Here is a 14,152-nt window from a genome sequence, read left to right on the forward strand (position 1 = left end):
TTCCTATGAATTTTAGGTTTTTCTTGTCCATTTGTGAAAAAAACGCTGTTGGAATTTTGATAGCAAGTGCATCGAATCTGCAGTGCTTTGGGGAGTCTTGCCAACTGAATATTAAGCCTTTCAACCCATGAACACAGAATGTCTTCTCATTTATTTAGCTCTCCTTAAATTCCTTTCAACGGTGTTTTATAGTTTTCATTGGACAAGTTTTGTACTTCTTTGGTTAAATCTGTTCCTAATTATTTTCTTCTTTTTGTGTGTGTATGTATTCTTTTAAGGTTTTAATTTATATTAGATCATGTAACCTGCAAATACAGTTTTACTTCTTCCTTTTCCATCTGGATGCCTTTTCCTCCCCTCTTTTCTTGTCTAGTTACTATGGCTAGAGCCCTAGACATAGTTGAATGGAAACGGTGAGAGTGGACATCCTAGTCTTGTTCCTGATCTTGGGAGGATCTTCCTGTGGGTTTTTCATAGATGTCCTTTATCAGGTTAAAGAAGTACCCTTTCATTCTTAGTTTGTTAAATGTTTATCATAAAAGAATGTTGGATTTTGCTAAATGCTTTTTCTGTCTCTAATGAGATGGTCATGTGATTTTTGCCTTACATTGGCTGATCTTCATGTTGAACCAAACTTGCATTTCAGTAATCAACCTCACTTGGTCATGGTGTATAATCCTTTTTACATGTTACTGATTTAGGCTTGGTAGTATTTTATTTTCCATTTCTTTTTTTTTTTTTTTTTTTTGAGGAAGACTGGCCTTGACTAACAACTGTGCCCATCTGCCTCTACTTTATATGTGGGACACCTATGACAGTATGGTGTACCAAGTGGTACCACGTCTGCACCCAGGATTCAAACCAGCGAACCGCACGGAAGTGGAACATGTGCACTTAACCGCTGCACCACTGAGCTGGCCCCGCCTTTATATTCTTAAGGGATATTGGTCTATAGTTTTCTTCCCTTGTGATATCTTTTTCTGGTTTTGGTTTCAAATTGCCTCATAGAATGAGCTGGTAAGTATTCCCTTCTCTTCTATTTTTTGGAAGTGTAGTCTACTTCAGTTTTAACAGCAGCATAGTATTTCAATGAATGAATATACTTAACTAGTTCCTTATCTATGGATCTTTTGCATATAACAAAAACGCAGTGACAACATCTATGCAAACATATACATCTGTAATTTTCAGGTCAAAGGGTGTGTACATGTTAAATTTTGATAGATATTGGTAATCTGGTGTCTAAAAAGTTACTGATTATTGTTTTCATTTAAATAAGCTTCACTGTTATCTACGGAGGTGTGGTGTGTGTATCTGTGTTGCATGTGTTTACAAGTAATCAGGAAGTCTTTGGATGTGACTTGGACTTTGGTCCTCTCAGATGGAGCAGGGTAGGTAAAAGCTCATTCTACTTCTCTCCTTTCCTCCCCGAGATATATTTAGGCTTAGAGAGAGTTCTCCGAGTGTTCCCCAAATTTCTGGATATCTGCTGAATCCTAGCACGTTAAGTGGTAGGAGACCTGCTCTGCAGTTGGTAAACAGGGGAAAAAGGCAAGTGAGAAGATCTGGATGGGAAAAGAGGGAATAATTCAGCCTTTGCTGCCTCTACTCTACCTGCAATAATACTCAAAAAACTCCAGTTTTCAGAAAAATTGAATGAAATGGGGAAAAGCATCAGTCTCCATTACCACCCCTCACTGCAGAGAGGCTATTCTGCTGTGAAAGAACAGGATCCTGAGGAACATGCAGCTAGCTGTGGGATACAGAGCATGTGTCCTTTCTGTCCTTGAAATAAAGATATACTAACATCAGAAGAAGTACGTGCTGGGAGAAGTAAAGCACAAAGAAACCAGCAGTAGATTTGTACTATTTTTATTACATAAAGTATCAGAAAATTCAAAAGTACAAAACTGCTTATTTTCTTGCTTGAGGATCATATCTTCTCTGGTTTATTTAATATCAACATTCACCACAACTGCAAGAAATTAAATCGAATCTTTAGAAGGTATCGCATACGGACCTGGTTGGGGCTGTAGACAATAAATTCATTGTAATTGAGGGTATAACCCTCTGGATTCAGAATTCCTGTTTCACTTGCTGGTCCTAAGGGCACTGTACTTCCATTCCTGCCAAATGAAAGAGAGTGTATCAACAGCTGCCTCTGGTTCAGAAGCTGGAATACAGAAAGTAGAGTCTTATCTGGCCAAAAGAAGTCTTCTGGCCTTCCAGGCTCTGAGTACTTACAGGGTGGTGAAGCAGGCAGGACTGGGAGCCATCTTGCCCAATCCTTTGGTGCTGTGTTTTCCTTGAAGTAACCCTTCGGCCTCAGGATTGGCCTCTAGTAGCTCATTACACTGACCTAGAGCGACCTGCAAAACCAAAGATCTTTGCCCACATCCTACTGAGAATCGGATGGCTTTAAGGCCAAACAGAAAATTCTATCAATACTTTCTTCCCCTACTCCATCAGAGGGATCCAGGGCAATTTCCAATTCCCCTCTAAAGCTCTCCCAGGTGAACCTCTTGGTTCTGGGCTCAAACTTTTCTCTTTGGAAAAACAGGAACTAATAATAAACTGGAGATCACAGATGTGTTCCTGCCTCACCTCTGATAAGAGCAGCAGTCCAGTATCCTTTAGGTGAGAGGCAAAGCAGTAATTGGCACTCTTGGAAGACATGTCAGCAAAGTAGATTCCTTTTCCAAACTGAAATATATAAACAAACACTAAGGTCAGCCGCTTAACTCACTATGTTAGAAAAGAGGCTCATACCATTGACCTTGTGTTTTCATTATCTTAAACACAATATAGACCCTTCTCCATTTCCCCTCACGATTCTGTTCCAGAGAAGGCAGCTGCATTGGTGAATCTCTGCTTTCTGGGGAGAAAGGAGGGATATCTTTAGGAATTTAAAGAAAGAGGGACGTAGTAAGAAATGTCAGGGTTATCAGTGAGCTCGTTGAATTCTTTAGGGTACCACCTAATCCTAACCTAGGGAAAAAACGGAAAAAAAAGGACTGATAAAATTATTGTATCCTTTTCCCTTGTGCCTCCTTCCAGGGTTCAATTTCAACTCACCATGTAACCTGTGATGGGAGCTTCAGGTGGGGCAATTCGAAGCCCATGGCTCAGGATTCCCACCCAATTACTCAGCCTGGAACCATGCCATAGCAGCATCCTAAGGAAAAGCCATTATTATTGTACTCTCTATTGCTCTCCTGCAAACATAGGCCATAAGCATAAGCCATCCTTCTCTGTAAGTTCTGTAACTGTACTTTGGGCAAGGGAGTACCTTCCCAAACCCAAAGCTAAACTGAGACCTGTTATGAAGGTCCTCTCTGAAGGTTTCTTTCTCACCCTCCTTCTCTACTTCAAAAACATCCAGCAAGGTCATGGTATAGTCACTGTGTGTGGGAGCATGAGTAGACTGTAGGTACTGGGAAATCACCTGTGAAAAAGAATGAAGGAAATGGCTCATGTGGACTCAACAAGAGACCACACTGAGCTGAAGAGCCTCACAGCTTCTGGTATAAACTGGCAGAGCTTTCTGCTCCTAAATGGTCTCAAAAGGCAGTTAGAAAGACCTCTGCCTCCCCAAATTCCTAGTAAATAGAAATTCTGCCCTATACAAAAGTTTGCTGTTAACCAGAAGGAGTCAGAAAACACTGCGGTGGGGGTGGGAGTGGGGGATGGGCCTTAAAGGTAGGAAAATAAATTATCGTTTTCCTTACTTTGAACTCATAACTGTCACGGTCTAGAGGGCGCAAGGCACAATGTAATTTTCTATAGTGTTGGTCCAATGGGTGTTCTGGGCTTTGCAGCTCTGTCTTCACCAGCTTCATGGCAATTTCAATATCTCCCAAAGCCTGACAAGATGAGATACAGAATCAATGTGGGAGGGACCTGGGACAAGAGATTCAGTACTTCCCAATCTATACACATCTCACCTCTAGCAGCTGTACTTTTTCTGACAGTTCTTTCTCTGTCCGGATTAAAGGAGGGGTACGGAGTCTAAGGATAGAGATATGACCAATAATGAGTCCTCGATGTGTGGCCAAAAGGCACATGATTAAAAATAACAGGCTAAAGATAGGTCCTTTAGAAAATAGGCATAAGAAACTGGGGTTTTCCAACTGAGAGAAAGATCTGTAAAGAGATTTTAACTTACAAATATATAAAGAGATATGATGTATATACTCTGAGTAGGATAAAATGAACTGTACAGGTTTTGACATTTGGAAGTAGAGTTGAAATCCTTTTTTTATGGGATCATTTTTTAAATAAGCTATATTGACACCAATAAGGAATAGTTTGGATATAGTCCTGTCTAGAAGCAGAAGTAGACCTATTGACCACTCAGGGTTATTTCTAGGTCACAGGGCTGTATAAAGCAATAGAAGGAATAAGCACCAGAATGCAGAATCAATAAAGATAAAATGTATTTTATAGACCTAATACCATTTGAGTTTACAGAAATGGAGTTAGTGTGGTTAGAATAGGGGTGATGTGCCTGAAGGTATTTTACTTGTTGGATAGCTAGACCCATTCTCTTGTGAGTTGGTAACTTTCACTTGGTCAGAGAATATGTTGTAATCAGGCCAAAAGATTGCATCCCATCCTCATAAGCTGATTAAATAGGCTATCTATAAGTCATTTTGGCTCTGTATCTATTCAAGATGATCATCTCCTTAGAAATAAGAGATTAAAAAGATTATAGTTGCTGCTGAGTGATGTAAGGGATATGGTTAGGTAGAAGATCAAAGTGAAGAAATAGCACAGGTCTTACCCAAAGTCATGTGGGATCCTAGTATAGAATTCATTGCATGCTTCTGTGAGAGCTCGTCCATGCTGGCCAGCTCGAATACAATCCTCAATCTTCTTAAGCGACTGGTAACCTGCCTTGATTTGTGCCACTGTCAGCTTTCCTGCAGGCCCAGCCAGGGATCAGACTCCACAACTAGGGTCCCATCCTATAAACTGTATTTATGTCCCTGCCCAACAAAGACTCTCACCTTTCAACTTTCAAAATAGCCCCCCCACCACACATACAAGCTTTCACCCCAAATCTCTTTTTCTTCAGTCAGTAATATCAGCAAGCTTTAAATCATGACAGTGATGAAATATCCTGTTAGAGGAACTAGGAAATATGAAGAAAGAATGTAGGATAGAATCTGAAGTCCTACCAAGTGGGGCTTTCTTGGCATCATATTTCATTTCTACCATCATCTCTTCCATGGCCTGGACATTACAGATCAACTTTATCAGCTCCTGGACACGAAGATCTAGCTGTGACTCTGGTTTCAAGGGGGATTTAAGAGATTCCTCTTTTTTAGTTTCCTCTTCACTCTATGGCCAAAAAAAAAAAAAAATCATGAAATCTTGAAAGGACCTGTTTCAAGCTCCCTGTAAGGACTGGCTCTACAATATCCCAGGCAGGTGGACATCAGTTAGCCTCTGCTAGAACACAGGCTCATTCCACAATTAACCTAGTTAGAGTACTCAGTGTGACTTCTGCCTTCTTGTCCTATTTCTGCCTCCCATAGTAAAACACTCAATAAGTCTAAAAGGCCCTCCTAATAAGACGTCTTTAAGTATGTAAAGACAGCTAGTATATCTCAAATCTTCTCATCTTAAAAGACGAGTATTTCTCCATTTTTCAGATATATGACAGTTTTCAGCACCCTAGTTGCACCTCAGTTTGACAAAATTAATTTTTTTACTATGGTGTATAACGAGAAGTGAAAATAAGTTTAAATGTAGTTTTATCAGTTTGACTATTTATTACTCCTCTCTTGATCTGTAACATTAAACTTCTGGAAACAAGACCTAAGATTTAATAAGAACCTTAGCAAATAACAGAGATTAGAGAAGTACATTCTATCCTCATTTTATAGTCCCTTCAAGACTACAAAAATCGGTAAAAGTTACCCCTAAGGGAACTGTAATCTCTACTTAGGTGGGAAACAGCAAGCCTCAAGATATCCTGGTCTGTTCTAGTTTAGGACCTGATCTAAGCCATTCTGCTAGAATTCACCCTGGTTAAGAGGAAACAGTTTTCCCCTCAAACATACAGAGTTTACCTGAATAGTGGTGGAATAGTCCATCTGCAGCATATCATATTTGCCAGGCACCTTCTCAAACTTCTCACGACCCTCCCAATTGTTTTTTGTTTTGTCAAGGAATCTGCAGAGTCGAAGGGGGTGACAAAATCTTATAAATAAGGGTCTACTACTAAGGATAGGTTTACCATTGTTTCCTTAGACAGAACATCACCAAACTTTATTTTGCATAGCAGAGCTCTTTCACATATCAACATTCCATAAGTTCGGACTGTAAATTAGAACCCTGAATGGACAGAAAAGCTCTGGAGACAAAGGGAACAAAAAATTGGAAAAAGAGGACCTTCGAGATTCCCAAAGGCCCCAAAACACCACAAAAGTCATTGAGATTTCAGATAAAAGATCCCTATCCAATCCCTTTCTCTGAAAGAAATGTTCCCAGAGACTCCAGAAAGTTCTTCACCCATATCATAGTAAAATAAATTTTTTTTTTTGAGGAAGATTAGCCCTGAGCTAACATCTGCTGCCAATCCTCCACTTTTTGCTGAGGAAGACTGGCCCTGAGCTAACATCCATGCCCACTTCCTCTACTTTATATGTGGGACGCCTACCACAACATGGCGTGCCAAGCGGTGCCATGTCCACACCTGGGATCCGAACCTGCAAACCCTGGGGCCACCAAAGCAGAACGTGCGAACTTAACCGCTGCGCCACTGGGCCGCCCCCAGTAAAATAACTTTTTAAACTCTAGCTGGATATTCTCATCCCACTTTCCCCAAATTTCCTAAATTGTTGGTCATGTACTAAATATATTAGAGTCTTCTGTTTTTAAGTCAATTTCAAGGTTCCAGGTGCTATCATGACTAACTAATGATGCAGTTTGGCGTTCCAGACATAGATTCTCACAGCGGAAAGACATTAACATTTAGGCCAAATCACACTTATTATAACATTCTTAAAGAAGAAACATCCAAGAAGAAAGGTATTTTTTGGTACTCATTTCTTAGCACTCACTTCTTCTGAAAGATTTCCTTGGCCTTGTTGAGGTCCCCTGAACAAGCCACCAAGCTGTGCTGCCCCACTTTCCCAACTGCAAAGTAAATGTCACACATAAGATGGTTCCCTCCCACCCAATCCAATAAGAGTTTCCTAATAGTAACAAACTAGCTCTCTCAGGTCTCTCTGTTTAGCATCTGACAAACGGACAGCAAGGGGAGAAGGGAAAGGTGAAAGAGCTCAGGGAACTGATCCTGTTGATACTAGTTACCTGCTAACTGCCATAGCCCCTGAGCAGCACTAGCAGACTAATCACAGGCGAGTTCTCAGCCTCAACAGGCTTCTCTTAGCTTTTCCAATGGAAACTTCCTAATGAGGATGCCTGCCGATCCTTAATTTCAAGAAGCACAATTTGATTCTTAAGCCCCTCCCACGTTATAGAGTCTTCATTCCACCAATTTAAACCCAGAGGATCTTTTGACCACTCACCAAGCTGATTCTGGCATTCTGAATGTCAACTCATAAAATCCATAATAAAAGTCATTACCTCGGCCCCATCTCATCCAAACACTGAAGTTCCTCTGGGCATCATCTTCTAACAGTTGAATCACATAGTACTTGTTGTTGTTGAACTGAAGATTGGTCTATGACAAGTTAGAGAAATACAAACATACAAGAAGAGAGGCTTGCAAACAGCCACATAAACCAACAACTCTTCCGTAGTTACAGTGCCAGTAACTGCTGTAAGGAAAAGGACAGCATAGGGCAAGAAAACCATGTTCCTATAAGAGTAAGGATATAAGGAAGGAATAAAATTTCTTTCTTTTTTTTTAAATATAGAATGCTTCACAAATTTGCATGTCATCCTTGCATAGGTGCCATGCTAATCTCTGTGTCATTCCAATTTTAGTATACATGCTGAAGTGAGCACAAGGAATAGAATTTCTATATTAAACTTTGGATTCTTAGAAATTAAAGCTGGAGCCTGGAAAGTTCCTAATACACTCTACTCAACCTCAAATACCTTACATTGATTGGTTTCTATTTTTTCCCGCCTCAGCTCCCTCCATAGATATTTTCTAGGCCCTATGTGCTTTTCCAGCTCCCATTCCATTCACAATTATTATTTTCCAAATGAAAACAATTTTGATGTCCCAAAGGTCTGTAACTATTATGCTTACTTATTTAGACAACTTACTCTTTAATAGTTCTAACTGCAGCTTTGGTTTGTTAGCTGCAGCAGTTGGACAATGAGCTGAGAGCAGGCAGCGTTAGGAGGGGACAGAGGATAGGCAGCAACTACTGCCACATCTGTCCCATACATAGCATGACCTGACTTGGAGATCTTCAGAGAGAACGTGACTACTATCTAAAAGGAGGTCTCCCACAAGTAACTAACTCCGAGTGAAAAGATGGAGTGGTCCATGATAAGGAACTGCAGCTTGGCTGTAAGGCTGAGGCCTGGGTATCCAAACACTCTTCTTTGTTAAGCTGCCCCTTCCTACCTCCTGCCTACTCACATTATAAAGTCACAGGATGTTAGAACAAAAAAGGGCTTAAGATCTTTTCTATCTGCTCATGATACTTTCAGTGAAAGAAGTAGTAACAAAGGAATACTAGGTAGTTGTTAAAATTATATATGATGGATTAATAAATTAAAACATGAAGAGATATTCAGGAAATGTATTATCCAGGCAAATTCTTATTTATTTGAAACAACAAAAACAAATAAAGAGAAAAAGGTTATGTTAAAAGAAAAAAATAATAAATTTAACTATATAAAAATTTAAAACTTCAATCAGGGCAAAAAGCATACCATAAAGAGAATCAAAAGGCAAATGACAAATTTCAAAAAGATACAAGCAATTTATATTATAAACGAAGGACTATTCTCCATATCATATAAAGTTCCTTGAAGCCAGTAAGACAAAGACCAACAGTCTCTCAGAAAATGTGCAAAATAGAGAGTTCACAGGTTCAAGAAAGCATGAAATCTGCAAAAAGATCTGCCTCTCACAGAGGACACCACTATCAGGTAGAGTGCATGAGGGCTCAGTACTTGGAAGTATGAACCACTAATGGCTAAGATAAGGACCTTCAGAATTAAAGGGCTGGGCATTGGGACACTGTCATCAATAATTATCAAGAAGAAATTCCCATAAATAGAATGGCTCCTCACCTTACCTGATTCAGCATGGCATCATAGACATCATTCCTTTCACAGTACACATGGGCCTAGAGAGAAAAGAAAACAGTGACATTTGTATAATCTCAGCCCTGATGAGATCCTAAGTGAGGCTCTAAATTTTCTTATGCCTCAAAGTGTCATTCTCCAGCACCGCCAACATCCACCTTTAAGGGAAAGAAATGCAAAAGTATGTTGTTCTAAACATAACCTGTTATGCCTATAATGAAAACATGTAGCCTTTTTATAATTACAGAAATACAAAGGTTTCACTTAAAGGAAAACTGCTCCAGAGGAAGCCTTTATTTTTTTTTTTGAGGAAGATTAGCCCTGAGCTAACATCTGCTGCCAATCCTCTTCTTTTTTGCCAAGGAAGACTGGTCCTGAGCTAACAGCCGTGCCCATCTTCCTCTACTTTATATGTGGGACGCCTGCCGCAGCATAGCTTGACAAGTGGTGCATGGGTCTGCAACTGGGATCCAGGCCGGTGAATCCTGGCCCGCCAAAGCAGAACATGTGAACCTAACTGCTGCACCACTGGACCAGACCTGGAAGCCTTTCTTTTGTATTCTTCAAATACTTTTCCCATTTATCAGTAACTCATGCCATACAGGGCATAGTTTCACATTTCTTCCTCAATAATCATAATTTTCTAATTGAGAAAGAGAATGAGGTGTGGAAGTCTGATGACAATCCAGAAGTTAACCATGTTCAAAACACTGATTATTAACCCCAAACTCCATGACTCCCATCTCTTAGCTTTGGAGAAAATTAATCACTAGTAATATTTCAGAGAGGATTCCTAAAATGAATACTAGCAACGTTCCAGATGAGAATCTCAATAACAACAGAACACTGCTCTCTAAGAAATCAACAGCCAAGGAGTCTCTCACCTTCCCCACCTTGGCTGTGCACTCTGGGTCCACTGGAACTTTGCCTTTTAACAGCAAGGTCTTCACAGACTCTGAGGAAAGACAGATATGCACTATGGCTATTTGTACTGGAGTCAAAAACAGCTGTCATGGTTAGACAGAAACCTGTCATAATTAACTTTGCCCTTCCCAAGCAATCTTGATATGCCCAGGCCTAAATCCACCTCAAACACATGAAACTGAAGATTCTGAGAAAGTAGACTAGTCCTGTGGTATGCCCCAAGGATAGAAAGTTAATTATGTCTTCAAGAAAGGAAAGAACGAGAGTTGAAAGAACAAGATATCCCCCACCCTCATCCCTCCCAGAGACCCTCCTGGTGGCCCATGCCCTCTGTCCCTGGCCTACCACAAGAAGCTGACCTTGCTTGTCTTCTGCCTTTTCCTTATCAGTCTTTCCTCCAGCCACAGGCTCCTTTTTCACCCCCTGCCTCGGGCATCTTCGAGATTTCTTGGCAGGGGGAGGGTCTTTTGTAGCTGTGTGGCCATTATTAACTCTTTCGGTTTCATTTAATGCTACAGAAGCTAAGGGCAAGAAGAATGGGCAGAGAAGCAAAAGAAAGAACAAGTACAAACTGAATATGATCCTACTCTGAGAAAAACATCTTTCTAAAGAACTGGTTTGGGACGGTTCTGTAAGTTTACAAAGAAATAACTCTTGATAACAGTTGAGTAATCACTTCCTAAACTGCTATTCTAGCCAAATAAAATAAAAAACATTAGATTAAAATGTTTAAAAAATGGGATACAATACAATAAAAATAAAATAAAAGGGATCCCAGGGCTCCTGTGAGCTCATAGCCTGAGGCACAGTCTCATAGCCTGCTTATCTCTTCTGTTTACTTGTGCCCCAATACACCGTCCCCCAACACCTATCATCAAACTACCTAGGGAGGTATGAGATAAGGGTTAGTAGAGTGCTCTGGAGTCTCTGCCTAGCTTAGGGCCCAGCTCTGTCTCTTCTAGCTGTGGAACCTTGTAGAAGTTATTTCATCTCTTTGTACCTCAGTTGCTCCAAATGTAAAATCCAGAGGGTGACAACAATAGTACCAAATCTGTAGGGTGGGCCTATGCGTTTAAGAATACAATACAATACACAGTATGAGATCTCATCAGTTCTAAGACTTGCACTTTACTATCTCTGAAACTGGGATGCATTTCACAATACATGACATACGAACAGTCATGTTCATCATGTTTTAATTGGAAGCATTTTTCCTTTCTTAGTGGTACATAAAATAATGATGTACCTTACAATTAATTTTTTAAAGTGGATGACATTAGGTATTTACAACAGTGCTGGCACTATGTCAGTTGTTACAGGTCCACAATTCTGTAATCCAAATAGCTCTGAAAACTGAAATTTTAAAAGTTTAGAACCAAAACTAGCTTGGCGGCCAAGCGAGGGTTAGGGGGCGACGGAAGGGGGAGGGGCTAGAGTAGAGGGCGCCGTTGCCTTTCCGACTTCCCGCCCCACAGCATTCCGCCCCCGACAAAGAGCTCCGAACCTCCAGGTCGACTGCTGTTCCTCCCCCGCAACCGCCGCCGAGCCGCCATGGAGCCCGAATGCTGCCGTCATCAACTCTCTCCCAGGAAGCGCTTGCCTAGAGTCACAGCGCGGGAACACCCGGCGTGCGTGCGTCCAGGAGAGATGCCCACAGGGTACAGGAAAGGCACGCCCCGCTATGTTTGCATGTCGCTGTGCATTGTGGGAAGTCACCCTATTCGTGAAATGGCTTTAGATCTGTGAGTCTTATAAATGCTGCGGTGAGCTGTTTTTCCCCATAGGGCGGAGGGAAGCTCATCGGTGGGGCCACGAGCTGAGTGCGTTTACGTCACTCTACCCCTTGTCCCTTGGGAAGGTCTGAGACTAGGGCCAAAAGCGGCCCTAACAGGGCCCTCCCTGACCTTCAGGGAGGTGGGTTCCCAGAGAGCGGGGCTCCGCGCGAGGGCAGACTGGGCAGGAGATGCTGTGGACCCCGCCCTTGGGGAGGGGCCCGGCGGATGCCTCCTTAGCCGGAGCTTGGAACAGACTCACGGCCAGCGAAGTGAGTTCAATGGCTGAGGTGAGGTACCTGATACTGGGGCCTCATAACCTAATTCAGACTACTCTCCCCCGTCCTCTTTTGAGGAAGAAAAAAAAAAAAAAAATCAGTAATAATGGTGGACGAGGTAGTCAAGATTACTTGTGGCTGAGAAGGGAGTCAAGAAGTATCATTAGAAAGAATGCGCTGTTATATACAGCAGAAGCACGGAGTGGTGAAAGTTTGAGAAAAATTGAGTTTGACTAGGAAAGAAGGAAACAGGGAGGGGATGTAAGGAAGCTACGAGAATGCATATGAACTTGGGAGCCACTGAAGGCAGAGAAACCCGGTCATCTCAACTTTAGAAAGATATTTGGTGACATTAGGTCAGGGGTTCTCAAACGTTTAGGTGCCACCACCCCACGGAGAGTGGAGGCAGCGCACTTAACGAGCGGATCCCTGATTCCCCATCGCAGACCCCCTGAAACAAAAACTGAGACTGCGTTTTTAGCAAGAACACCAGGTAACTCTGATATTGGTGATTTTCATTACATAGGTAGGTATAGATGTATATATTCATTACTTCAACAAATATTGGACACCTCGCTGCATTCTGCGGATGCAATATTTTACCTCAAACAGACATAGTTCATGTCTTCATGGAGCTTATAGTCTAGTTGAGGACAGACATTAGTCAAATAATCACACAAGCAAAAGTAAAAGTACAGCTTGGAAAAGTTCTATGAGGAGAAGCATACAGTACTAAGGGAAGTACAAATGGGAGAGCAAATTGGGGAATTCATCATTAAGGAAATGACAGTTGAGCTGTATCAGAAGAATCAGTAAATGAAGAGGGAGGCACAGAGTGGCTGGAGCAATGAGAGCAAAGTGAAGTGTGATGTGAGATGAAGTGGAACGACAGTCAGTGCACGCAGCAAGCCAGACCTTCCAGGCCAAGGCTAGAAATTGTGCTTTGTCCTAATATGGCTGTGTGTGCAGCATGAACTACAGATGGATTAAGGACGAATATTAAAAATAAAACTTGTAGGGGCTGGCCCGGTGACGCAGAGGTTGGGTTCGTGCTCCCTCTTGGCGGCCTGGGGATTGCTGGTTCGGATCCCAGGCAGGACACAGGCACCACTCCTCAAGCAGTGCTGTGGTAGGCGTCACACACGTAAGGTAGAGGAAGATGGGCACCGATGTTGGCTCAAGGTCAGTCTTCCTCAGCAAGCAGAGGAGGATTGGTAGTGGATGTTAGCTCAGGGCTAATCTTCCTCAAAAAGAAGAAAAGAAAAAGAAAAAAGAAAAGAAAAAATAAAACAAAGCAAGAAAACTCTTAGGCAGAAAATACACATAAATATCTTTTAGACCTTTAGGTAGGGAAGGAGTTTCTTAAGACACACAAGTCATTGAGCATAAAAGAAAATATTGATAAATTTGATTATATTAAAATTAAGAATTTTTGTTCAGCGAAATATGTAAAGTTTAAAAAGAAGAAAAATAAATTCTCATTATTTGCATGTGATTTGATTATGAGCATAAAAAATCCAGAAGAAACTACAGGATAAATTTTTTAAGTTAATAGGAAAGCTTAGCAAGGCTGATAGAAAATAACATATAAGAATAAATTGCATCTTTATAAAAAAGCTTCAAAGTAGAAATAAAATTTTTTAAAAGATACCATTTATAACAACATCAAAGCATATCAAGTATTTGGAAATAAATGTGATGAAACGTAGGTACTCAACCAATCTTTGTAGGATTGAATTGGATTGGTTAATCTGTTTCAGCAGTAAATCAAAGCCTGTTGCATCTGACTTAGCTATGGCACAAATAAATAACCTAGACTCATCTAAAAGGCATTAATCTGGAGATAGGAAAAGGCAATAAAAATGGAAAACTTATTAAAAATAGCTAATACTTAGTAGAACTTTGTGCACCAGACACTGAGCTAAGTGTTTT

General features: G+C 41.0%; 1 protein-coding gene and 1 pseudogene across 2 annotated transcripts; both read right to left on the reverse strand.

Annotated features, from left to right (window-relative positions):
• Nucleotides 1-1,856: 1,856 nt before the first annotated feature.
• Nucleotides 1,857-11,809, reverse strand: PARP2 (poly(ADP-ribose) polymerase 2). Of its 2 annotated transcripts, XM_046655466.1 has the most exons (16): nucleotides 11,675-11,809; nucleotides 10,530-10,691; nucleotides 10,131-10,201; nucleotides 9,237-9,287; nucleotides 7,600-7,696; nucleotides 7,071-7,146; nucleotides 6,078-6,180; nucleotides 5,181-5,343; nucleotides 4,784-4,922; nucleotides 3,945-4,008; nucleotides 3,729-3,863; nucleotides 3,318-3,445; nucleotides 3,076-3,175; nucleotides 2,605-2,703; nucleotides 2,245-2,369; nucleotides 1,857-2,126 (listed from the first exon to the last, which is right to left on the reverse strand). In XM_046655466.1, the coding sequence occupies exons 1-16, from the start codon at nucleotides 11,721-11,723 to the stop codon at nucleotides 1,967-1,969; spliced, it is 1,722 nt and encodes a 573-aa protein (XP_046511422.1). In that variant the 5' UTR covers nucleotides 11,724-11,809; the 3' UTR covers nucleotides 1,857-1,966. The 2 variants fall into 2 exon arrangements, with proteins under 2 accessions (XP_046511422.1, XP_046511423.1); XM_046655467.1 differs by lacking the exons at nucleotides 3,076-3,175; nucleotides 3,318-3,445.
• LOC124236571 (uncharacterized) lies at nucleotides 7,883-7,983 on the reverse strand (annotated as a pseudogene).
• Nucleotides 11,810-14,152: the final 2,343 nt, after the last annotated feature.

The sequence above is a fragment of the Equus quagga genome, chromosome 2, assembly GCF_021613505.1.
Source record: "Equus quagga isolate Etosha38 chromosome 2, UCLA_HA_Equagga_1.0, whole genome shotgun sequence".
NCBI lineage: Eukaryota > Metazoa > Chordata > Mammalia > Perissodactyla > Equidae > Equus > Equus quagga.